The following is a 26928-nucleotide window of genomic DNA, read 5'->3' as shown; positions in this document are numbered from 1 at the left end:
CTGCTAAACACATATCTGGAGTCAAATCAAATCTGAACTTTAAGCCTCTTAAAACAGCTATCTTTAAACCAAATGATTTTCTGTAGCATCTCTACTTATCTCTGGAGCAGCCTGGGAAGGGAGGAATAGGGCCACATTGTTGTAAATCTCCATCTTCTATTTCTTTAAATGAAGTTGCGGAAACATTCTCTACTGTTCATTCCCTCGGAGTAAATACCTTTCTGTGAATTCATACAACCACACACTTCAGGCTTCAGAATCCGCATGGCTGCATCACTATGAAATGTGAGAAGTTTCGTCTAGGGGCAGTTAAGGAGGTGGCACTTACTTAGATATTTTCTTGAATTTTCCCAAATTGAGTGAAGATATTTTCCATTTCAGCTCATCAATCACTCTTAAAAAGATGAGTGAGTTTAACTACTTTTTGTGGCCTCCAAAAAGCCAACTTCGATTTACAATCAATGGAATTCAAAGCAGCTATAACAAAAATAGTCATGTAAATGAGATCAATACAGAGTGATTTCTCACACTCTGGTTTTAGGTCCTCATTTTTATTAACTTTGTAGTTTTACCCAGTTTTAGTTTTAAGTGCTTATGCAGTTTTAGTTTACATTGAAAACAAATACACAAAACTGAAACACAACAAAGCAAGTCTGTGACATTTGAAGCTCAGGAGAGAAAGAGTAGAGTGAGGAGATTTACGAGCCATGTCAAAGCCGCTTGGAAAGCAGGTGCTATTTCTCTGGGAGCTTAGTCTCACAGAGTGTCATGCACAGTGGGCTATTTCTTCATAGGGAGTACACATTTTTGACATATCATAATTTGCTATTGAATATATTATAAAATCAGTGTATTTATGATTTCCTTTTTATTTGAGAGATTTCCTACTCATCATTACACCTTTGTCTGTCCCATCCACCTTATACTTAATTCTCTGCCTTTTGATGAAACAACAGTAATTTGCTGAGTATATGCTGTGTGTCAGGCATTGTACTACATTCAAGAGGAGTTATACTCTATAGCACGGGAACTCTACTCAAAACTCTGTAATGACCTATAGGGGGAAAAAATCTAAGAAAAAATAGTGACTATAGGTGTATATATAACTCACTGTTCTGTGCAACTGAAAGTAATACAGAATTATAAATCAACTATACTCCAATAAAACTTTTTTTTAAAGAGTAGTTATAAAGATAAATAAGGTATTTTCCTTGCCCTCAAGGAGTCTACAGTCTGGGATGGAACATCTTCCTATAGATAGACACTGGAGGCTGAGTGCCCTAAGAGATTCTTATTTAGAGAGAACATGCATTTGGAAAGTCTGGGGACAGTCACTCAGGTCACAGGCCCAGCCGCAGAGTTATCTGCCTCTTCCTCTTTGACTGTTGGTTGTATTTAGTGACAGTGAATAAGGCACAGCTTAAACATACAAGCCACCTTTATTTACCCCTTTTTGCTACTCCTTGACCAACTCCTTTCCTAATCCCTGGCCAGAAGGCTGAGGAGGGGGAGGCAGAGATTCATAGCCAGCCACTCCGCATATCATTTGGAAGCAGTGATTACCAAGGGAGGAAGATCTTCTCTCAAGGGCTTTTGGGTTCTACTGACACCCTGGATGGACCTCTTCCATCTCTGAGATGCAGCACTCAGGACAGCGGGCCTCTACAAACCCAGACTGCATGACACAGAAAGTGTATCATTTTCGTTTTTTGGCTAACTGGAGGTTACTGGGTGTAACACTGATCCATATCAGCTATCTCTAGCTTCTTTCCAACCAATCAATCATTTAGTAAAATGTTAAACCTAACCTTGTACTGTCATAACAAAATTGAGCTTTATATGTGAGGGTCTGGGCCCATCTCTTGAGGTGATTGGAACTATAATAACCATCTAAAAATAAAAGGAGTCTCATTATGTATGACCCCAGACTGATAATGACAAGGCCAAGCGTTAAGGAGTCAGTCCTGTCTTGCGGTTCCCCCTTGGCCCAAACTTCATAGAAATGATCAGAAACATTGGAAAATTTCTAATCCTTGATTTCCGCTTTTGTTTCTCCTCTTTCTGTCACTGGCAAGTTCCCATAAGGCATTTGGCAACTTCTCTCTCTGGTCCTGCTAGAATCGGAGTGAAGTGGTTGGCCAGAAGTTTTTCTCTTCTCTGTTATTTCTCCCAAGTGGGTGAAGGTGCTAATGGAGAGTAAACACACACAGGACCAGAATGAAGAAAGAGGAACCACAGGAGGCCTGGATCAATGGCCCCTGAAAAATCTGAGAATTGACCATAATTACAATAGATCAGAAAGTGCTCTCCTCTCTCCAGACTAGTTTGTACCTAATTTCAACTCAGTCTTGTTTAGGAGAGCATCTTTGTCTTTAAAGTTAAAAGGGAAATTTTCTTGTCCTTTAATGACTCCTAACATTTCTGGAGATAATGATGTTATCCTCTTAAAGTCTCCTATCCCTCTGGAACCTTGCACAGGAAGGAGCCCTCTCTCACCGTGAGGCATGCTGATTTACAGAGCACACAACACTTAGGGGAAGCAACCATAATAATATTTGTTTGCTTGCTTTATAGAAATCTTGTCCAAGTCCACTGAGGGTTGCATGTTACAGAGTAGACCAGGTGAAAAAAAATCCAATATTGTTTATTTCCATTAATGAGTCCTGTTAAAATCTTTGTCTTCTTCCACCACCTCACTCTCGGCCCAGTAGAGAATTCAGGTGATTTATCCATTTGCTCAATAATTTCAGTTGGAACTCATCTTGCTTTGAATCTTTTAGAGAAGCATTTGTTAAGCATATGCTATGTGTCAGGCATTGCACTACATATAAGAAGAGTTATAAAGATAAAAAAGATATTTTCCCTGCCTTCAGGGAGTCTCTAGTCAGGTGTGAAACATCTTCCTGCAGATAGCTATGGATCCTGATAGAGGAACATAGCTTTATGGAAATGATTGGGATTAGGTGAACCCGATTTCTTTCAATACTGCCCACCCCGGAGGCAAATTAACCAGATCTGGCAGTCATTGTCATTCTGATTGCAAAATAAGGTGTCTTAATATCCATATTGCATGAACCAAATATTTGATGCTCTAGTTCAAGACAAGTATTATTAAAGGCTTTCAAAGTAACCAGTGTTTAAAATTCTCCACTAAGATTTCTCCTTTATGAATAGAACAGTTGTGTTGCAAAGGACATGTCTATGACGAGTATTGAAATGTGTAATTGATACCCTCTTTTTTGTCCCTCAGATTTTCTTCTCAGACCTGAAGGGTGGAGAAGGGGGGGAAAGGCAGCATTGACACTTTTCTTTTTCTTTTTCTTTTTTTCAGATTCAGAAGAGTAAAACACACCTCATAGACAATAAGAGAGGCTGCCAGTGTCTTGCATCATTTTAGCTGAGCTTCTTCATTCTCTTCTCCTTCCACAAAGACCCATATATGGGGAAGTTGTACAACTTTCAGAAACAAGTCCCCCTGCACTTGGCCTTCTCTCATGCCATCTCCTTCTAGGAGATGACTTCCTGGGAGCCGGTTTGAGGTCTTAGAACTCTGGGGGAACACCCCTTCCCCTGCACAGCCCAAGCAACCAACACAATTCTGATTTTTGTACAAACAGAAACATGAAGGGATTTCCTCAGAATTCTTTGCTAATGCCCTGGCTTTCAAGGCACCTGTCTGGCCTGGTGGGAGTGGACATCCTGGAAATGCTGAGAGAGGCCTGAGAAAGCCACCACACAGCAATTGCAACTGTATTTCTTTATATATTGTTATTTTTGCACTGGTTACTGATGGTGGATGCAGCCAAGCTGGCCTTCATCACAGATAAAACTATAATTTCAGTCTCTGGTTGCTCATTTTCTGAGTCAGAAGCATCCTTTTTTCTCCAGTTTCCTTTCAGACTTAGAAATTGTTCTCATGCTTTTCTTCCATTTGTGTAATTTGAAATTCTTTTTGTTTTATAAAAAAGGAGATTTTCTTTATTTGATGCTTAATTTACATGTGTATTCGTTAATATAAGCCTGAATGTTTCAGCTCATGGCCATATTGTTCAGGTAGTAAAGCCAGTGTTTTCACTGGGTATCATAACTATGTGGTTACTGACATTTTTACCACTGGCTGGTTCTCTTCTTTTGAATATCTGTGGTTTGACTTCTTCACTCTTCTTTCTATTCAGGGAAGCACTAAGGGAATTAGTATCAGGGAGATATGTTCAATAATTTTTTTTTTCATTCTAGTGAGCCTTTAGAAACACAAGGTAGGAGATGATTAATAGCACAAATCAAAAATAAGAATACTAGATGTAGCCCTGAAAGAGAATAAAGATACAGCCCCTAAAACCAAGTCACACATGAGATCCAGTGGAGTGCAAATCAAGTAATTCTGTGGATTTAAATGGTGTGATTTGGATGAAACTGATCCTTAAAGTGTGGTTGTAGTTCACAAAGGAATCTTTGAGGCCTTCTAAGGAAATGGCAACCCACTCCAGTGTTCTTGCCTGGAGAATCCCAGGGACGGGGGAGCCTGGTAGCTGCCGTCTATGGGGTCGCACAGAGTCGGACACGACTGAAGCCACTTAGCAGAAGCAGCAGCAAGGAGAAATCCATGAATATGCTCGTGATGGAGGAGGATCAGAGAGAGGAACAGAGAGAACTAGATGATAGGCTTAAGTGTATTCCTCTTTGCAAATTTAATTTCCACATTAAAAAAGCACAAAGACACTCAAAAAAATCCTCTCAATATGAAGGCAAAATGCTGGTATTCAGACAGAAAGAAGGAGACTGCATATATAGTCTACAAGGCCTTTTGTCTCACTGAAATATTCCCCAACAGAAAGGTTTGGAGAACCCTGTGGTACAGAGTACGGTGGTATACTGGTATTCGAGCAGAGTTCTCAGGTCAGATTTACATTTTGCTTGGTAAGAACACAGGTTTTTCTGCTGCTCCTCCTCTTTTCCTAACAGTGACCACAGTAAGTCAAGTGATCACACATTCAAATCAGAAGCCTGGCAAGTCAGGTAAATGAGTGAAACAAGCCATAATATCAGAGTGATTGTGACAAATGGCAGTCAGTCAGGGGCCTGGGTATCAGAGAGGCAGTGGGGGCTGTGAGGAATGGGGAGGGTGTGCGCTGCCCCCCCCCCCCCGGGGCAGTGGCTGGCAGCTGAGAGATTAAGTAGGAATAAGGAGCCAAGATATCTAAGATTTTCTATAAACCCTCTCCAAAATTTTTTAATATTGGCAATTAATTCGGAAATGTATAAACACTGTGCTAGCCAAAGAAAACACGCCTATGAACTCCATTCAGTGCACGGGACACTGATTTGCAAACTGTGCTGTTTGAGATGGTCTTAGACAGGCATGAAATACAACCAGTGCGTGTCAGTTCTTGACCTTGGAACTTGAACCTCTGACCTCATTTCAATTCTGTATTTTTCTACATACAGCTTTGCAGCCAGTCGAAATACAATGCCTACAGCTTTCCTTTTATACTCTAACACACAAGACTAAACAATATTTGAAAATAAAATAGGAATATAGCCATTTTCTCTAGCACCAATAAAGACAGAAATGTTTTTCATTTGCTTTAAGTCATTAATTTAGCTGGAAAAAAGCGGGAAGAGAATTTTATTCAAGATATCACTCTGCTTGGAACTCTCAGTGTGATAAAAGATTAGCTCCATGTAACTCTTGTTTTTAAATCCTTAAACAGTGTTTTGAAGGGACATTGAGTAAAAAAGCAAAATTATCTGTTTTTATAATTTAAAAATGTATTACTGTGCTATAAATTGATACTGGAGCTGGTAAGCCAACAGTATTGCCTGGAACACCAGTATTTCCAGAGTTCTAGCTCACTCTCTGTGGTCTTTTCCCTTCTTTTGACACAGACAGCCCCCTCCAAGTTGAGCAGCAATGTGGGATGCACATTTTTCCATTGCATGGATTATGACACCTTACTCTGTTGTCACATAAAAAGCAAAGACTTACACACCTGAGTTCAGAATTAATTGGTACGTGGGGAGAGTACTAGGGACATTCCAACCAGTGGCAAACCACCAGCTCTATGTGTTCCTGGGTGGAAAGTGACATGTAGCCCCTGAGTTAGCCCCTGGAGTTTGGGTCCCCATGTCACCAAATAGCTTTACAGCCACATTTTGTTGATGTGGTACGTTTTGGTGCCATGATGACCCATCCATAGGCAGGACTTTGTTCCAGCTTTTATTCACACCAACCTTTCTAAAGCCCTAGTTGCTTATGGCAGCAGGCAAGAGATTAATTTCTAACCCATTAAATTCAAGTGGATTTTCTTCCTTTGTCCATTTCATTCCTGGAGCTTTGAAAAACTGTTCAAGACTTTGGACAGGTTCACATTAAGGACTTGATATGCTTAAACAATAAAATGATATCTAGACATCTCAGAGCCAAAAAACAATGCAGTGCACCCGTTCATTCCATTTTCAGAGTTAAAACCATTACGTTATATTCTCCACCTGAAATGATGCCTCTAATAAGTATGAAAAATAAAAAGTAGAGAGCAGTATTATCACAGAATGTGAGACAGAGAGCAGATAAAACTATGGAGACCAATCCATATTTTAGGAGTAAGCATACTGGTTTTTTAATATCACTTCTGTCATGGATCACTTTTCTTTAGATAGGTAAATAGGAAGAATATGTAATATATTCTATTCTTAACTTCTGAGCAGAGACTTTCATGATAGAAATAATTTCATAATATTCCCCATGGAGTAAAGAGGAAAAGAAAAGAAAAAAAGGCCCCAAATCTTCTCTCATAAGGAGAGAAGATTCTGAGATTAAAACCCATGTATGTAGTATTATTTTCCCAATAATGGGGGTTTCAGGGAGTAAACTTCATTCTGATTCCATGATCCCCACACATCCCGACAGGAGTTGCAGCACTGGCCCAGCGCAGTGCCTGGCACACGGGCAGCCTTCAGGAAACACATGCCGAACTGTCCAGCTGAATTCCACTAGCCACCTGTGAGTGCAAACAAAGTTCACATTTGCCTGAAAATTCACTCAGTGTTTTCTAGATGTCAGGCGCATTGCTAAAGGCTTATCTTCTAAGTGTGTGCTGACATACCCTAGTGACACAACTTCTTATAAGGGACTGGAAACTGAAAGTAGTACAGGGAAAATTATCAGAGCCAAGTTCATGGGAAAAAAAAACCTAAAACTTCTTTATAGTCTTTGGGTTTAAGAAAAGCAAACAAATGAAAAACCTAAAAGCAAGCCAAAACAGGATTATATGAAAATGCTCTTCTAAAAGGGATGATGACACCATTACTAGTGGGTTTATTTATAATCCAAGTTGTAACATTTGAAATACAAAATAGGCTTTCTTGAAGTGAGTAGAAGGTTGTATATGTGCAGTGTGGGGAATCAGTGCTCGGCCAATATTATGGTCGCCATAGTACTGAGCCACAGCAAAATTGGATGTTAAATAATGTTGCAATAATGATATTATATTGGATTCTCTGTATGAATAAGTGGAAAGCAATATTTTTAATTCATTGACAGTGATCCACGATTAAAGCCCTCGTTATCATTTAAGAAAATGAACTTAATGAAAAAATGTAATGAACAGCACTGTATTTGTATAAAATATCCCTTTGAGAACCAAAAGACATACTACCCACCAAGACCAGATTTCAGTTGTTAAGGTTTTCCTCTCATCAAGAGTGCTGGTGGGCACAGAGATGACAGTAGAATTAGAATTGGTAACCAAGCCTATAGAACCTTAGACAGGGTTTATCTAATAAGTGAATTGGGGTTCAGGGAGGTTTAGAAAGTGAGAATTCTTCTGCATGTTTTTATTGGACATCTGCAAAAGCCTCAGTGCTCCTCTAGGAAACCTACCTAAAATTGTTTCATCAAAAAAAAAAAAAATAGCTTGTTTTCACATTGAACAATTTCAGTCTGGGTGCAGTGGGAAACCCGGACTGAAAGATTCATGAACGTCAATTTAAACATTATTAATTCCTGATTATTTTAATTAATGCTCCTCCACCTCATCCATTTTTTTCTTTAAAATATTGGCAGACATATTTGAAATGAATTGACATTTATTCTGGCTTCTGTTCTCAAGCAGAAGACAGTGGCTGACTTAACTGGAACCCAGCCTAGGTAGATATCCACTGAACCAGGAGAAGCAGGGGGTGGTGTGTGGGCCCTTCCCCTCACTCAGGGTCTCTGTTGCGGAGATCTCACAGTCTCGGAATGAAATGCTGGCTGTGGTAGGCCCATCAGTGCCATCTTGGAGGCCGTCAGCTCTGGTCAGCTTCAGTCATGTTTTCTGAACCACACCTGTGTATCTTCATGGGAGCTGGCTTCTGAACTAACAGAAACCCAATGGCTATGGAATAACTTTTAAATAGATTGCCCTGGAGGCATATTCTTGTATAGTTTTTGCTTCTCTGTGGTGATCTATCTTGGAGTAGGTATTTGTATGCTACTGTCCTTGTCTTTGAATGGGTATATGTGTGATGGTACAGAATATAGTCATATACCAATATACACAGATTTATGGTAAAAAAAATTCTGCAATCATAGGTATTGTCCAGTAACTGATTCTAGAGATAGAACTGTACACATTTTCCTTTTTTTCTTGCTTTGATGATATTTTTATACAATTTTATATGCTGTAAAAATTTTTTAAAAATAATTGCTGTTTTCATTTGTAGAGCTCAGTTAGGTTTTTATCAACTCTGGTGCCCACCGTACAGCCAGATTCCTCCCTGTATCTTTTTCATATCCTTTCTTTCACCTTTCTCTTATTTTCTTCTCTCATTTTTCTACCTTTTGCAAATTCCTTCTTTTGCCTCTGCCCAGGCAAGCCATTCTGCTTGCAGCATCCTTTTAGCACATGGAAACACAAAATAAGGAAAAAACAAGATTATCTTGTTCCACTGTAATCCACATGAGGACATGTTGTGGGCCAAGGATGAGGTTGGGGCAGATGGGGAAGAAGGAATAGTTTAGGGAAAGGAAGCATGAAAAAGGAAATCCTCATCAGAGATCAATTACCCAAACCAAGGTGACTCACTTTGAGCTAATATAAAGTGGCTCAGCGATAAAGAATCATACAATGCAGGAAATGCAAGTTCCACCTCTGGGTCAGGAAGATTCCCCTGGAGAAGGGAATAGCAATCCACTCCAGTAATCTTGCCTGAAGAATCCCATGGACAGAGGAGCCTGGCAGGCTACAGTCCATGGGGTTGCGAAAGAGTCAGACACGACTGAGTGACTAAACAAGACAACTTTTCCTATCTCCCCTCAGTCTAGGGCACAATTTTTGTGCAGAGTTTTTCTCCTTAGGAAGTTATGTCCTCACCATGGGTCTATAGGCCTTTTTTTCATTAGGGCACTGACCATGTATGAATGGATAACTCAGCTCATCTCCTCAGTCTTAGATTTTGCTACTGTTTGGCTGGATATTGGGGGAGTTGTCTGGATTAAAATCAGGAATGTTTAATAAGACTCAAAAGAAAGAGGCAAGCAGAATAAAAATCTTGAACCCAATCCAAATCATGCTGAATAAGTAGTTCCTTGTAGGAATAAGGAAGGCATTTCTGGATATGTTCTGAGAAAGTCCTTCCAAAAGTAAGGATGATGAAATGGACTTCGTGTTTTATGACAGCGATAGAGTGTACTTCTGTGATGTGAAATATGTTTCTAGCAGATAAAATGCAGGTTGAAATTTGCAAGAGAATGACCATTCATTCTAAAGAAGAGTGTTTTGTTCCTCATGATGCTCGTTTGTACTAAAAGAAACTATTGAAACGCCATAGCATTACATCTCTAAATGCAAAAATAAATCACAAGGATTCATGTAAAAGAATATGCTAAACTGCTCTCAATAAATTATGTGTTTATTGTAAATCTTTACTGCACAGATGAAGGCTGACAGTCCCTCAATGTATAATTTTCCCCCAGTATCTAGTATTGAATAAGTACTTGTATGTTCTGATTACCAAATAAAAATAATGAGTTAACCTCTCTATTGGAATTTGAAAAATGCAAAGGCTGTGTATGTTCATTTTAATATTTTTCATTGCTGTCCATGTTCTGTCCCAGATATGGGACTGTCCAGACTCACTCAGCCATCTGTCTCTTTTGTATTCCTCCAAATGCCACGCAGTACCCAGGTCCCAAGTGCTTTTGCCTGCACACTGAAGATATACACGGTGTATCACGTCTCATATAATCTTTTTTGAGAAATGAGTGGATGGACTATCAGAAGCTCCTTGGAGGCATAAGAAATGTCAGTGTTCCAGGAATTAGACTGGCTTTCATATGTTTGATTTTCTTCTGGGTACCATGATATGGTTTTACATTCCTACAATGCTAGTTTTTGAACTCTATAAACATTTTTTTTTCCTTCTCCTTCTCTTTAAAAGGCTACCTGACAATATTTTCTTGCTCTCCAGCAACAAACATAAGGAGTCTGACTAGTGAATAGTCATTACTCCTGTTTGTGAGCATGTATACATGAATGGAGTCCAGCCTGTGTCCTTCAAACCAGCCCCTAAGAGGCACCCCTTAGTGGTGATGGTCATAGTAGACAATCACTACACCCTTGTCTGGGCCACCTCTGTATGTTGTTCCTGTGCAGTAACTCCACTGGGTTATTACTCTGACTAAAGAGGCTGTGGTGTTCCTCCTAAGTAGATGTGTTTGTCATGCATTAAAACACATTTCTTTTTTATTTCTTTTTTCTGAAAGCAAAAAAAAAAATTTATGTTGAAAAATATAGAGAAGTATAATAAAATCACTGTAATACCCCATGCAACAATTATTGTCAGTTCTTTACTCTATTTCTTCATGGTCTTTTGCTATATGTGTTTACACAGTTGAGGCCATACAGTGTATTTTATTTAATTTTTTATTGATTTATTCCCTTAACATTGGATTGTAAGCATTATCCCCTTTTTAAAAAATTCTTTATTAATGTAATTTCAGTTGTGATGAAAGTTTTCATTTTGTGGCTGTAGCATAGTGTACTTAACTACCTCTCTGCTGTTGGACAGTTAAGTTACATGCTTTTATTTTCTGCAGTTGTAAATAACAGCAACAGGGCTCTTTGTACCTAGGGCTTTGTCACATTTCCGAATACCTCCATTGAAAAAATTCTTAGAATACTGGGTCAAAGGTCATGGACCTTTATTTCAGACTGCTTATCCATATGCCCAATCCCAAGTCATAGTTAAATATTAAAACAGCTATATCAAAATAGCATATAATATTCGATAGTTGAATAGCTCTTGTGTTTTTGATCATTGTTCTTTGTGATGAACAGAGATCAAGTCCCCCAAAAACAAACATGGTATTCATGCTGGTTGTATTGTGGAGGAGAAATGTTATCAGATATTCTGACTATGCTGCTCTAATTTATCCACTATTGGAAAACAACTCTTAGGAAAGTACAGGAGGTGAGTTTGGAGCCCTCCAAACTTTCAGAGATTCCACAGGCCTAAGCAGAACATGGACTTCTTTTGAGGCCATTTTGTCAAGGCTGCAAAAAAGATGACCATTCATTCTGGCTTGTTGATCTCTGCCACCTCCCACCCCAAATGGAACATGGAGAGAATGTTGGTGGATGTTCTCAGCAACGGCTGTCAGAGGTTGAGTGTATCCTAAGTCAGACACTGTGATATGCTAAAAGAAAGAGAGTGGGCTGACACACACTTTTCCTACTTTAATCCCCCAACACCCACCTCATCTTGGGACCCCTTGTGTTGTAGCAGCTTTGTTATATGACAAACGATGATGCTGGGTCCCAAGGGCTCTTAAATCACCCTTTCCCAGCAGGCTTGGACCTGGTTGTGCTAATCCTACTTTGCAGAAGGGAAATTATTTGAGGTCAGGCTGCCAATCATTGGATTGAGTGCTAACCTCACATCCTGAGTCTTAGGTGTGTATCTTTGCCCCTAGACAGGCAGCCTCAGCTGTCACTTCCATCACTGTCCTTTTCTCCAGACTCCTGATGAATTGGATTCATTGCCCTTTAGCTAAACCAACCAAGGACATTAATTTGAAATATCTGAAAGCTATTTGTTTGTCAAAAGATACTTCCAGTCACACAGGCTGCAGTGATGACATTTCTGCCCCGAGCTGACTGATTGGGCTGTTTACTTCTTGAACATTCACATGCTTTTGCTAAAGGACAGTGTAATGTATGACCTTAAAGTGCTTCTCTTGCTCAGAGGACATATTAGCTGCATTACTTGCCTGCACACACACACACACGCACATTTTCTTTTGAATATAAACTAATGACAAACACTCCATTGCATGTCACAGTTTGCTGAGTACTTTCACTTGGTCCTCACAGTTATGTCCCAAATCAGTGTTTTTAAATTTTTATAGATGAGGAAAATGGAATTTAGCACATTGTCAGAACTGATGTAGTTATTTGTGTTTTTATGTTCCTTACCTCATTTATAAAATATTTCGGAATTCTAAAATCACATAAATTTAACCATTTTTTTAAAATGAAGAATGCAGAATAAAATCAGAGGCAAGAAGTCGAGCTTGTGTAGAGAGAGCTAGCCAGGGAAAGAACATTAGTAGACAGTCATGCAGGCTAAACGGGCCTCCCCAGTTCCCAGCATTAGGTCGTAAATTGGATCTGAGTTTCCTGGAAACCGAAATGAAAATGAAAAGAAACCATTTAGAAGATTCATATCATCCATTAAGACAAAGCACACCCATTGCTTAGTAGAAAGTGCCTCCCCCGACGGCTGAAAGAAATGTCTTCATAGGTGTTCACTGGGGGTGCTGCTTCTCACTCAAGGCTGTGGAACAGACTCCCCAGCGCCCCATCAGAAATCATTGAAATATCATTCCTAGCAGGAGGGCCCAGGGATCAGCATATTTTCTGTAAAACTCCCAGGCCATCCTAATCTGGAGCCAGGTTTGAAAAGCACCCACAGAGTGAATTCTGAGTCACTTGCGGAGCAGCATCCCAGGTAGATGTCTACAATAAATCCCAGAGCGACATCTATGCATCTGCCAGCTTGGAAGGTTGGTGGACAGTTTGGAAGCTGATCCGGAAGTGGGTGGGTCTCCCAGCTCAGTTTCTGATGTTTTCCCTGGGAATGGGAGCAAGGGAGGGGTGGAGGGTTTTAGTAAGTGAAACATAAGTGAGTAATTATTTAGTAAGTGAATATTATTCCCACAAATGGAACTTGGAGTAAAGTGATAGGTAATTTGGGGGCTTCTGGGTGGAAAATAATTTCAGGGACACAATCTGAATTAACAGGGAGCCTATGGAAGACTGACTCAGAGCCTAACCACCCCCAGTGGTCCATGCGGCCACCTGATGGTCCGGAGAAATCACCAACAGGTTTATTTTACACGTCTCTGCCTGCCACCTGTTTACGATTCATGATTAGGAGAGGTGTGCATGGTTTCTCCCCTTTCCTGATATATTGGGCATTTCATGAGGCATGCACAGAAAATAGCCAGAGGGCTCGGAGCTCTGCTTTTCCACTGACCATGGCCCCCAGGGTTTCCTGTCTCATTCACTGTCTGCAAAGGAGACATCAAGAGAATGAAAAACTGCCCCAAGAAAAAGCCATCAAGCTTCAGACTTTGGGAGTACCCGAATAGGTGATTTTTTAATTGTGCCAAGCACTTCTATGAAATAACCTGGCAATAGCAAATGTGGCTATAATTAACACCATTGAAAGCTTGTCATCATTCGGTGCTTTGCTGGCTCTTAAGTGCTCATTTAGGTCACAGCACATTTGACCAGTCAGCCTCATGAGCATATCTGTGGAAATCAGAGTGCCATGTTTTCCAGCAGTTAGAGGAAAAGAAGGGAATTTCTGTCACACAAGGTTTCCCAAGCCTCCCTGAAACATCAGAATCAGGTGAAACACTTGTGACACATTCAGGCTCCTCCAGGAATGCTGACTCAGTAGTGCTTGCCCAGGCCAGGGAATCTGTTTTTTTTCCTCCTTTTTGTTAAAATAATGATCCCGGGTTCTTTTGCCTTTTCATATTGTGACACTTGGAGGGCACAAAGAAAACCTTGTGTGCACCAGGACTGAGGGAAGAGAGCAGTGACCCCCAAAAGAGACTGAGCCAGACCTGCCTTTGGGCGTCTGAGGGTCTCCTGCAGAGGCATGAGTCAGCATCCGCCTCCTGCTTGGACAGAGGCTCTATCTACAACAGTCCAGGGAGGTGCAGGGTGTGGCTTAAGTCCTCTTGAAGGAGGTCGCCATTAGCCCCACTATAGTCATCAGGCAGGCGACTGACAAACTGGAGAACAGTTATACCAAAGAAGTTCTCACACTGCTGTGAAAGTTCTAGGCTCCACAGCAGACTTCCCAACCTGGGGATCCAGCAAGGGACTGAATATCCCTAGGGAATCTGACTTTGAAGGTCAGCAGGATTTGATTACAGAATTTCCACAGGCCTGGGGCAGCAGAGACTCTTGAAGGGCACAAAGAAAACCTTGTGTGCACCAGGACCCAGGAGAAAGGAGCAGCGACCCCACAAGAGACTGAGGCAGACTTGGCTGTGTAGGCATGGGAGTCTCTGGTGGAGGCGTGGATCGATATTGGATCAATAGTGGCCTGCTGTGGGGTCAGGGGCATTGACTACCACAGTCCTGGGAGGACTGGGAGGCCTGGTGTTTTTGCATAAGTCCTTTTAAAGGAGGTCACCATTACTACCATTATCCCTCAATTCAGTTCAGTCGCTCTGTCGTGTCCGACTCTTTGTGACCACATGAATAGCAGCACGCCAGGCCTCCCTATCCATCACCAACTCCTGGAGTTCACTCAAACTCACGTCCATCGAGTCGGTGATGCCATCCAGATATCTCATCCTCTGTCGTCCCCTTCTCCTCCTGCCCCCAATCCCTCCCAGCATCAGAGTCTTTTCCAATGAGTCAACTCTTCACATGAGGTGGCCAAAGTATTGGAGTTTCAGCTTTAGCATCAGTCCTTCCAATGAACACCCAGGACAGATCTCCTTTAGAATGGACGGGTTGGATCTCTTTGCGGTAAAAGAGACTCTCAAGAGTTTTATCCAAAACCACAGTTCAAGAGTCAATTCTCTGGCACTCAGCTTTCTTCACAGTCCAACTCTCACGTCCATACATGACCACAGGAAAAACCATAGCCTTGACTAGACAAACCTTTGTTGGCAAAGTAATGTCTCTGCTTTTGAATATGCTGTCTAGGTTAGTCATAACTTTCCTTCCAAGGAGTAAGCGTCTTTTAATTTCATGGCTGCAGTCACCATCTGCAGTGATTTTGGAGTCCAAAAAAATAAAGTCTGACACTGTTTCCACTCTTTCCCCATCTATTTCCCATGAAGTGATGGGGCCAGATGCCATGATCTTCGTTTTCTGAATGTTGAGCTTTAAGCCAACTTTTTCACTCTCCTTTCACTTTCATCAAGAGGCTTTTTAGTTCCTCTTCACTTTCTGCCATAAAGGTGGTATCATCTGCATATTTGAGGTTATTGATGTTTCTCCCTTGTGCTTCTTCCAGCCCAGCATTTCTCATGATGTACTCTGCATAGAAGTTAAATAAGCAGGGTGACAGTATACAGCCTTGACATACTCCTTTTCCTATTTGGAACCAGTCTGTTGTTCCATGTCCAGTTCTAACTGTTGCTTCCTGACCTGCATATAGGTTTCTCAAGAGGCAGTTCAGGTGGTCTGGTATTCCCATCTCTTGAAGAATTTTCCACAGTTTACTGTGATCCACACAGTCAAAGGTTTTGGCATAGTCAATAAAGCAGAAATAGACATTTTTTCTGGAACTCTCTTGCTTTTTCAATGATCCAGTGGATGTTGGCAATTTGATCTCTGGTTCCTCTGCCTTTTCTAAAACCAGCTTGAACATCTGGAAGTTCACAGTTCATGTATTGCTGAAGCCTGGCGTGGAGAATTTTGAGCATTACTTTAGTAGTGTGTGAGATGAGTGCAATTGTGTGATAGTTTGAGCATTTTTGGCATTGCCTTTCTTTGGGATTGGAATGAAAACTGACCTTTCCAGTCCTGTGGCCACTGCTGAGTTTTCCAAATTTGCTGGCATATTGAGTGCAACACTTTCACAGCATCATCTTTTAGGATTTGAAATAGCTCAACAGGAATTCCATCACCTCCACTAGCTTTGTTCGTAGTGATGCTTTCTAAGGCCCACTTGACTTCACATTCCAGGATGTCTGACTCTAGGTGAGTGATCACACCATCGTGATTATCTTGGTCGTGAAGATCTTTTTTGTACAGTTGTTCTGTGTGTTCTTGCCATCTCTTCTTAATATCTTCTGCTTCTGTTAGGTCCCTACCATTTCTGTCCTTTATTGAGCCCACCTTTGCATGAAAAGTTCCCTTGGTATCTCTAATTTTCTTGAATAGATCTCTAGTCTTTCCCCTTCTGTTGTTTTCCTCTATTTCTTTGGATTGATCGCTGAGGAAGGCTTTCTTATCTCCCCTTGCTATTCTTTGGAACTCTGCATTCAGATGCTTGTATATTTCTTTTTCTCATCTGCTTTTCGCTTCTCTTCTTTTCACAGCTATTTGTAAGGCCTCCCCAGACAGCCATTTTACCTTTTTGCATTTCTTTTTCATGGGGATGGTCTTGACCCCTGTCTCCTGTACAATGTCATGAACCTCCATTCATAGTTCATCAGGCACTCTGTCTATCAGATCTAGTCCCTTAAATCTATTTCTCACTTCCACTGTATAATCATAAGGGATTTGTTAGGTCATACCTGAATGGTCTAGTGTTTTTCCCTACTTTCTTCAATTTAAGTCTGAATTTGGCAATAAGGAGTTCATGATCTGAGCCACAGTCAGCTCCTGGGCTTGTTTTTGCTGACTGTATAGAGCTTCTCCATCTTTGGCTGCAAAGAATAGAATCAATCTGATTTCGGTGTTGACCATCTGGTGATGTCCATGTGTAGAGTCTTCTCTTGTGTTGTTGGAAGAGGGTGTTTGCTATGACCAGTGCGTTCTCTTGGCAAAACTCTATTAGCCTTTGCCCTGCTTCATTCCGTATTCCAAGGCCAAATTTGCCTGTTACCCCAGGTGTTTCTTGAATTCCCACTTTTGCATTCCAGTCCCCTATAATGAATAGGACATCTTTTTTCGGTGTTAGTTCTAAAGGGTCTTGTAGATCTTCATAGAACCGTTGAACTTCAGCTTCTTCAGCGTTACTGGTTGGGGCATAGGTTTGGATTACTGTGCTTTGGAATGGTTTGCCTTGGAAATGAACAGAGATCATTCTGTCATTTTTAAGATTGCATCCAAGTACCACATTTCAGACTCTTTTGTTGACATGATGGCTACTCCACTTCTTCTAAGGGATTCCTGCCCACAGTAGTAGATATAATGGTCACAGGCTAAACTACAGGGTGGAAACACAGCCCCGCCCACCAGCAGAAAATTGGATTAAAGATTTACTGAGCAGGCCATGCCCACCAGAACAAGGCCCGGTTTTCCCCACAGCCACTCCTTCCCATCAGGAAGCTTCCACAAGCCTCTCATCCTCATCTATCAGAGGGCAGACAATCACTGGAACACTTGTGATACATTCAGGCTCCCCCCAGAAATGCTGACCCAGTAGTGTTCAGCCAGGTCAGGGAGCCTGGTTTTGTTTCTCTTTTTTGTTAAAATAATGATCCCAGGTTGTTCTTGCTACTGCTAATTCGCTTCAGTTGTGTCCGACTCTGTGTGACCCCATAGACGGCAGCCACCAGGCCCCCCTGTCCCTGGGATTCTCCAGGCAAGAACACTGGAGTGGGTTGCCATTTCCTTCTCCAATGCATGAAAGTGAAAAGTGAAAGTGAAGTCGCTCAGTCGTGTCCAACTCCTAGCGACCCCATGGACTGCAGCCCACCAGGCTCCTCCATCCATGGGATTTTCCAGGCAAGAGTACTGGAGTGGGGTGCCATTGCCTTCTCCACATGTAGGCAAATTTAGGAATTCAGCACTTGAAGGAAACCTGGGTAATGGATTTTTTAAGAAATAGCAAGAGACATGGAGAGAAGTTTTCTCCGTTTCAACTCTGAAGGATCTTGGCTTAAATTTTGTCCCTCAACATTCAGTAACTTTGTGCAAATTACTTGCACAGGCTTTGTTTCCAAAACTCCATAAATGAGGAATCATTTTATCATCAGAGAATTAGTGTCAGTAAAGACAACTACAACTAATGTACATTTACTTGTCCATAACTAATACGGTGCCTGGCACATGGTGGCTGCCTGATATGTGTCAGTGACCGCTATTAATGACCAAGTGGCCAAATTGTGAATCACAGCTCTGAGTAAAAAACCCTAAACCCTGCCTCCCCTCCTAAAGCAGTGGTTCTTCACTGAGGGCAGTTTTGTTCCTAGAGGACATTTGTCAGGTTCTGGAGGATGTTTTTGATTATTACAATGGGGAGGTGCTGCTCACACTCAGCGATAGAAGCTGGGGATTCTCCTAAACATACTGCTCTGCACAGGACAGCCTTCACGATGAAGAGTGACATAACTAAATATCCCTGTGCATCTGTTGAGAAACCCTATCTGACAGGGATAGTGAGACAAGTAAAGCATCCTGTGAGTAGAGGTCTAAACACTTTGAGTCATTGGCTTCCCCACGGTGGAGGCGGGTCCAGTGGGACACAGGTTGTTCCTGGTGGGTCAGGAATGGCTGTGGATCTGCATTCCAGTAGCGCCCTTGATCAGGGCTGTTCCGCCATTCGTCACATAGGCTACAGTGTGAGTGGTGCTGCCTGGAGTTGTGCAGTGAGGCTGCCCTACCCTGGACCCCACATACCACTTTGGGTAAATCTATTTACCTCACGTGTTTGAGCACCCCATTTGATGGATGATCATTAGACTCACCTGGAGAACCTGTTGGCCTGCAAACAAGTGGCTCCATTCTCTTGAGGTTTCCTTTCAATGAGTTCAAGAAAGGAAGGACCCTAGCAGCCGTATTTATAAAAAATCACCCAACTCTGACATCAGGGCATCTATGAAACCTGAAAAATGAAGACCTAAAGTTCTGCCGGATGTCACGTCTCTCACCTCATGCAAATTAACAGCTTTTGTGGGTCTGAAGTGTTTGGATTAATGTTGTGTTTTCTATTTTTACTATTATCACTACTAACACTGTTAACACTACTACTGCTGCTGATCATAATCATAATAATTAACTGTAACATGGAATGTCAAGGGTAGTACCCTGTTCTTTAAGACTAAAATGAAACAATCTCAAACACCATCCCTCATGTACATCTTCACATCTTACCAGGCATCCTAGGGTAGTGAAATCTTACTCCTCACCCTGTCCCCACGTTCCTGCTTCCCCTGATTTCAAGATTAGTCAGTATGTTCTCTAGTTATCTTTACCCATGACTGTATTCACTCAAACTAACACAACCTCCACTCACACCAGGCCTGTGCATGGAAAGTAGACTTTATGGAAAGTTTGCATAGGTTCAGGAAACTTGTTAAAGAAATACCTTGACATTGAATCATGACTCTCCTCTGCCTAAGAATTCTGTCTGCATTTCTGCCAGCTCAGACTCCAGGTATATGCCATGATGCTGGATTCTGGCCTCCAGGCATCTTTGCCCCCTTCTGGAAGGCCAAGTAAAGGAATGAAAAATCAAATAATATTTGCATTTATGGATAAAATATGTATGTATTTAGGTATAAATGTGTATGTGAGTTTTGTGTGCGTATCTTTATGTATAAAATAATATATATGTGTATGTACGTGTATATATAGTTTTATATATATATACACACACAAAAATGCACACACACATGCAAATATTCTTTTGAAGAATAATTCATCCTTCTATTTGTTTTGCTCTCTCCTTCCTGCTCCCCACCCAGGACTCTGTCTTTTGATTCCCTTAAGGCCCACTGAGCTGTTAACATGAACCTCTGTTAATCCCTTTCACAATGGGGACATTGTCACCAGCTGTGGGGACCCATAGATCCCACTAACCTCAATTTGCGTGGTCTCCCATAATTCCTGAGCACTCACACACACCTCTAGCCTTTGTTTCTCACCAGGACACTTTGATTAGTTGTTATTTCCCTCGTTTTGCAAATGAAGCCTTCATCTTCACAGCTCTTAAGAGGCTTCAGAGAAGTCAAGTCTGTTGCTGGAGATCCAATAGGGAGTAAAGGCTAGAGGGACAAAGCAGAGACAAACCCCTGACTCCTTACTTCTAAATCCAAAACTTTCCTTTTCATAGCAACAGTTCTCCACTCTGGATGCACATTAGCATCACCTGGGCTAGGCTTTAAAAATCTGGATGCTGGAGCTCCGGCTCAGTACAGTGAACACAGAATCTCTGGGGGTGGCGCTCAGGCAGCTGCACGTTTAGAATGCTCTCCTGATAATCCTAAAGTGCATGCCTGCTCAGAGGTGTGTTGGTCCTTAACAGACCAATCTGGAGAATGAGATCCATCAGAAGCACAAAGATAAACGCTGTGCTCCTGGCTTTTCTGGATCATGGAATATGCCCTGTTCCCATAACCTCACTCAACCTTCTTCTAAATGTTGTTTTCAGACCCAAACTTTTAGATCATTTGATAAAGTTACAGATGAGCATTTACTGGTCTGAAAAGTCTGTCCACAATCCTATTCTTTCTTATCCTCTTTTTCCTCTTTATAGGCACAAAGAAGCATTCTCAGGGCTCACCTGCCCCAAGCACTAGCTCCACGAGTCGCCTTACCTTGCCAGGTGGGTAAACGGCATTGTGTCATAATCTTAGGTAATCACAGTCATCAGAAAGAACTGTTTCTTCATGAGTTTAGCAGTTGATAAGGGGACAATCTGGCCCCTTGTGTATCCAGTCGACCCTGTGTTAGCAGAGGTCTTTATCTCTGTCATCCTCATTGTAATGCTCTTCCAAAAATGGACATCATATTCATAGTTGGTCTACAATCTCCTGCTCACAGATGGAAAGAGCAGAATTGTGATCTTCCTTAATGTTCATCTGGACATGCTGTACAAGTGTTTCTTTGAGAGGCAGATGGTGCTAGGGGAGGAGTGTGAACCTTTGGTGAGAGAGACAGACCTGGGTTCAAATCTCAGCTTTATTTCCTCCCTTTTAAAGTTCACCATTATATCATAAGCTTTCTCCCAGGTTATTAAATATTTTTAAAATATTTAAGTGGTTGACTAACATTTCATATGATGATACTATAATTTATTTGTATACTGTATCCATGGGTAATTGGGTCCAGGACCCCACTCAGATGTCAGGATCCATGGATGCTCAAGTCACCTACAGTTAACCCTCTGTATCTGCAGGTTGCTCATCTGTAGATAAAAGGACCAACTGTATTCATCAATAATCTGGCATTTATATAACTTGCTTTTTTATCATTAATAACTTTACATTCTGATATATAAATCTTCTGAATCGGCAAGTACGGATTTAGGGCAGATTCCTGTATGTAGAATTACTGACTCAAAGAGTATGTATGTATTTAGGTTCTTGACCCATTATTGTCAATATGACTTCCAGAAAGGTAGTATTATTTTGTACTTTTAGCAGTATTTGACCTTTCAATGTGCTCTTGCTAATACTAACATTAGTACTTCATTAATTTGATAAGAAAAATTATATCCATATTGTGTTTGCATTATTTCATCTTTTAAAAAACTGTTTTCTAATATTAATGTATCTTTTATGTTGCTTCTTTGGGAATTGCTGTACTTCATCCATTCGTAGAAGGAAAGTACCTTGCATTTTAGCTCTTCGGAAATAGGAATCTTTTGCAATCTTTGGCACGTTACAATTGAATTAGCAGCACTTTTTCTTGGTTGTACATGAAATAATAGTTCACTTTACAATCGGTGGCAGCTTAGATTAAGTATAATCTATATCTGTTTGCTTTTTCAACCTCTGCCATGTCCGCAACCCCGTCCAACAACTGAAACTCAGTGTCCACTGAGTAGCCCTTGAACTTTCTTGCCTTTGTCACTCTGCCTGTAACACTCTTTAGGCTTTTCTTCCCTGGCTAATTTCTTTTTGCAGTCTCTCCAAATCATCTAGGTAGACTTAGTGCTGATTTATAATGATTTGCTTATTAGTCCTTTAACCATTAATCGGTGGCTTTTTCAAGGGTGAGGACAGCCTTATTCCTTTATGTCCCAGTGCCCACTCAGACGACAAGCATATATTGTGTGCTCATTAATGCTTAGGAGGCTGGGTGCACTGTTGTATGAGTGAGCATTATCCAGTTTAATTCATGAATAGATAGAAAGCAACCGTCCCCTAAAGAAGGCTCATCTTGGTGTTTGGATTGATATAAACTAAACTAACGTACAGCTATACGACTATACTGACTGCTTTTTAGTATTGAGTATTAGTATTGAATAGACCCTGCTCTGTAGTCTCTGGAAGTCCATTTCATCATGTCCCTATTTGTGGTTATTGTGCTGTGAGAATTATAGTAATTAGGAGGCAAACAGCTCTAACCCCAACAACTTCAGCGTGTGGTGATGGTGTTTGTTCTTCTTTGTAAAATCGTAATATTCCTGGGTCAGGTGGGATCTCTAATGTCATCCTGGACCCCTGTGAGAACAGGCAGAGCTGACCTGGTTCCCATCTGTTGAATGGGGACCTATTGCGGGCCTGCTGGGTTTCTGAGACCTCTGAGTCAGAGGCTCAGGCACCTTGTCTTTGGCTTTAGTTTGGCAATCTAAAGTGGTCCCAATTTGGGTGTTGGGCTCAGAGTTCATGGTTTCTTTAGCAGATACCCTCTACCTCACTTTTAACAATGATCAGCCCACTGTTTCTCCTTCCAGTCTCACCAACGTCATGTGTTACCTCCCACAATGCAAATATATCTTTACAAGCTCTTGGTACAGGCTGTCAAGCAACTTAAAATATCATGTTTTAGGATACTCAAAGAGCCAAGTGGAGGAATAAAAATCTTTAAAAACAATAAAGTAAAATTGTGTTGAAACCAAATAAGAACAGAGATATGCAAAAGAAGCAATCTAAAATATGAGATTTAACGAAGCAAATAAACATGAAGGCATTCACATTTTTAAAAATAAACACAGTTAATAGAATAAACTGAAGGTAAAATACAGTTGGAAAGAGAATTAATGTTGGAACATAGTCCTGAGGACTTTATGCTAAACACATTGTAGAGATGGAATCATAATTTTAAAAAAGAGCTTGAACCATAAAACTCTTAGAAGAAGACATCTTTATAAACTTGAGTTAGGCAATGGTTTCTTAGATACGATTCTTAAAATGTAAGCAATCAAAGAATAATTGATAATACAACTTCATTAAAATTAAAAACATTACATTATCAAGAAAATATACTGAATGAAAGAAAATATTTGTAAACCATATATCTGATAAGGATTTAGTATCCAGAATATGTAAAGAATTCTTACAATGCAACAGTAAAAAGATAAACAGGATAATTAAAACTGGGCAAAAGAGTTGAAGAAACATTTCTCCAAACAAGATATACAAATGGAATGTGAAAAGATACTCAACATTATCAGTCACTACAGAAATGCAAATCAAAACCACAATGAGATACCACTTCACCTGCCCTAGAAGGGCAAGAGTTTAAAAGTTGGATAATAACACTTGTTGACAATGACGTGGTGAAAGTACCATCATACATTGCTGCCAGGAATGCAAAATGGTGCGACTCAACTATTTGGGGAACTAGGGTGACAATTCCTTAAAATGTTAGTCTTAGAATAACCATAAGACCCAAGAGTTTCTCTCCTAAGTATGTTCCTAAGAGAACTGAAAACATATGTTCATACAGAAACTTGTCCACAAATATTCATAGTAATGTTACTCATAATAGCCAAAGAGTGGAGACAACTTAAATGTCCACTGACTGATGAATATGTTAACAAAATGTGGTATATCCATACAATAAATTATTATTTGACATGCTAAAGGAAGAAAGTGTTGATACATTTTACATCTTGGATGAACCTTGAAAACAACTTGCTAAGTGAAAGGTACGATTCCATTTTTTTGAAATACAAAGAAGACACAAATGGCCACATACTGTAAGATTCCATTTATGTGACATGGGAAGAATAGACAAATCGATAGAGACAGAACATAGACTAGTGGTTGCTGTGTGTGTGTTAGTCGCTCAGTCATGTCCAACTCTTTGCAACCGTATGGACTGTAGCCCACCAGGCTCCTCTGTCTATGGAACTCTCCAGGCAAGAATACTGGAGTGGGTAGCTGTTCCCTTCTCCAGGGGATCTTCCCAACCCAGGGACTGAACTCAGGTCTCCCTGTTTGCAGGCTGATTCTTTACCGTCTGAGCTACCAGGGAAGTCCAGTGGTTGCTAGAGGCTGGCAGAGAGAATAATGGAGAGTGAATTCTCATGGGCATGGGATTTTTTAATTGGTGAATAAAAAACCCACTCCAGTGTTCTTGCCTGGAGAATCCCAGGGACGGAGGAGCCTGGTAGGCTGCCGTCTATGGGGTTGCACAGAGTCGAACATGACTGAAGCGACTTAGCAGCAGCAGCAGCAAAATGTTTTATAATTAAGTATTGGTGATGATTGCAAAACCTTGTGAACATAATGTAAAGCACTGAACTGTATACTTAAAATGATGAATTATATGGTATGTGAATTTTATCTCAGTTTTAAAAATGAAAGAGCATCAAATATGGGTAAACAGCTCTAAAGGCTCAAATTCTTAGACAAGAAATGCACCTCACTTGCCATACATAGGTAAAACCAAATCCATACCTAAATGCATTGTGTGAGATTGTTCCAAATTATGTCAAGTGTGAGAAAATCTTAAATGCTGTGAGAAGCTGGTTATGTTCAGGGGAGCTGTAAGCAGGTTACCTATAATAAAATTGCAACCAGCTGACAGCAACAGTAGATGCCAGAAGACAATGAAGATATATATCTTTGATATGCTTGGGGAAATCAAGCATTATATAATAACTAAATTATTAGTTATGAATGAAGGCAATGTAAAAACATTTTAGGTATACAATGGCATAATTTACCACTCACAGACCTCACTAAAGAAGTATTAAGAGATATTCTTCAAGAAGAAAAGTAAATCCAAAAGCAAAGTGTAAGAGACAGGAATTAATGGTGAACATACAAGTAAATAAAGCAAGTTGTATATGTAACTAGTCACCATAAACATAATGTCCATTTTTGGTGTTAAAATAGGGAACAGAAGTGGTAGAAGATAGAGGAGTTACTTAAGAGGGAGTTACAGAATGCTAAGATCTAATCTGTCCTTGGACAGAGCATGTAATTGTATAACTTTTTTGATGATCCACAAAGGATCATCAATAAAATAATAGAAGTATAACTTACAGCATCTAAATCAGCAAATAAACACCAAAGAAAGGGAACATAGAAAATGTATCTACTTAATACGACCCCATGGACTGTAGCCCACCAGGCTCCTCCGTCCATGGGATTCTCCAGGCAAGAGTGCTGGAGTGGGGTGCCATTGCCTTCTCCAATAGAAGGCAGAAGAGAAAATAAAAGAAGCAAGGAATAAAGAATGATTTTAAAACTAGATAGTAGAATCAAGTCCAAAACCAAAACAAAATTAGATAGTGGAATCAAGTCCAAAAATATCAGTAACTGTCCATTAACAGAGGAATGGATAAAGAAGATGTGGTACATATATATATTGGAATATTAGTTACAAAAAGGAATGAAACTGTGCCATTTGCAGAGACATGGATGGACCTAGAGATTGTAGTACGGAGTGAAGTAAATCAGAAAGAGAAAAACAGATACCGTTTACTATCACTTATATGTAAAATCTAGAAAAACAATATGAGTGAACTTATTTGCAAAGCAGAAGTAGAGAAAAAAATGCATGGATACCAAGGGGGGAGGAGGGGAGGGCTGAATTAGGAGACTGGGACATATATACACTACCATGTATAAAATCCATAACTAGTGAGAACCTGCTGTATAGCACAGGGAACTCTACTCAATTCTCTGTGGTGACCTAAATGGATAGGAAATCCAAAAAGGAGTGGATATGCGTATATATATGACAGATTCATTTTTCTGCACAGCAGAAACTAACACAACATTGTAAAACAACTATGCTCCAGTAAAAATTAATTTAAAATATCACTAATAACAATAATTTCAAATGGCTTAAACTCTGATACTAAAATACAGAAAACAAAATCAAGCCCTATCCTGCTTTAAGAGGCATATTTTAAAGAAAAACTCCAAGAAAGTTTGCTGATGTGTGGCAAAAGAAATTCCATGCGAAATATAAGGCTAGTTCTTCGAAAAACGTCCATTTTAACATCTGTGCAACATTCTGTTTTACAAATATGCCACAGAATATTTAATCATTTTTCTTTTGATGGTGGTTTTCCATTTTTTGCTATGACAAACAAGGCTCAACATAATGATGGGCAAGAAAAAGAAGTTCCAATAAGATTTATACCATCTAATACAATTTACATTATCTTTTAAAACTAGCAAAAAAATTAGATATTTTGTGGATGCATATAAATGCAATCACTAAATGACTATAGGCACTGGAATAATAAAAATCAAATTCTGGATAAGTTTTCTGAGAAAGGGGAGAGAAACATCATGGAAGGGTATGTGAAAGTGTTAGTTGCTCAATCCTGTCCCAAAGGACTGTAGCCTGCCAGGCTTCTCCGTCCATTGAATTATCCAGGCAAGAATACAGGAATAGGTTACCATTCCCTTCTCCAGGGGATCTTCCTGACCCAGGGATCGAACCCGGATCTTCTGCATTGTAGGTGGACTCCTTACCATCTGAGCCACCAAGGAAGCCCCCATGGAAAGGTATATTAGTTATTTAACTCCACCTTTTTATTTAATCTCTTTAAACAAATATTTGAACAAATATTCAAGATGTTCGGAGAAGGCAATGGCACCCCACT

The 26928-nt window shown here is 40.3% G+C and overlaps 1 protein-coding gene across 7 annotated transcripts in view; it reads left to right on the top strand.

The window, feature by feature from the left end:
• Positions 1-26928, top strand: part of PDE1C (phosphodiesterase 1C) — a 536801-nt gene that overhangs the window by 496262 nt on the left and 13611 nt on the right. For 5 of the 7 annotated variants that reach the window (XM_027539481.1, XM_027539484.1, XM_027539485.1 and 2 more), the window contains one exon: positions 20665-20733. The exons of 1 other annotated variant lie outside the window; for it this stretch is intronic. In XM_027539481.1, the coding sequence (XP_027395282.1) occupies positions 20665-20733 (69 nt within the window). Of the gene's footprint in view, positions 1-3331; positions 10044-20664; positions 20734-26928 lie in introns of those variants that run through there. One more of the 7 variants, XM_027539488.1, reaches the window with a different exon arrangement.

This window comes from Bos indicus x Bos taurus, chromosome 4, assembly GCF_003369695.1.
Source record: "Bos indicus x Bos taurus breed Angus x Brahman F1 hybrid chromosome 4, Bos_hybrid_MaternalHap_v2.0, whole genome shotgun sequence".
NCBI lineage: Eukaryota > Metazoa > Chordata > Mammalia > Artiodactyla > Bovidae > Bos > Bos indicus x Bos taurus.
Note: the sequence above shows the minus strand (reverse complement) of the source record. Positions and strands in the feature narration are given on the sequence as shown.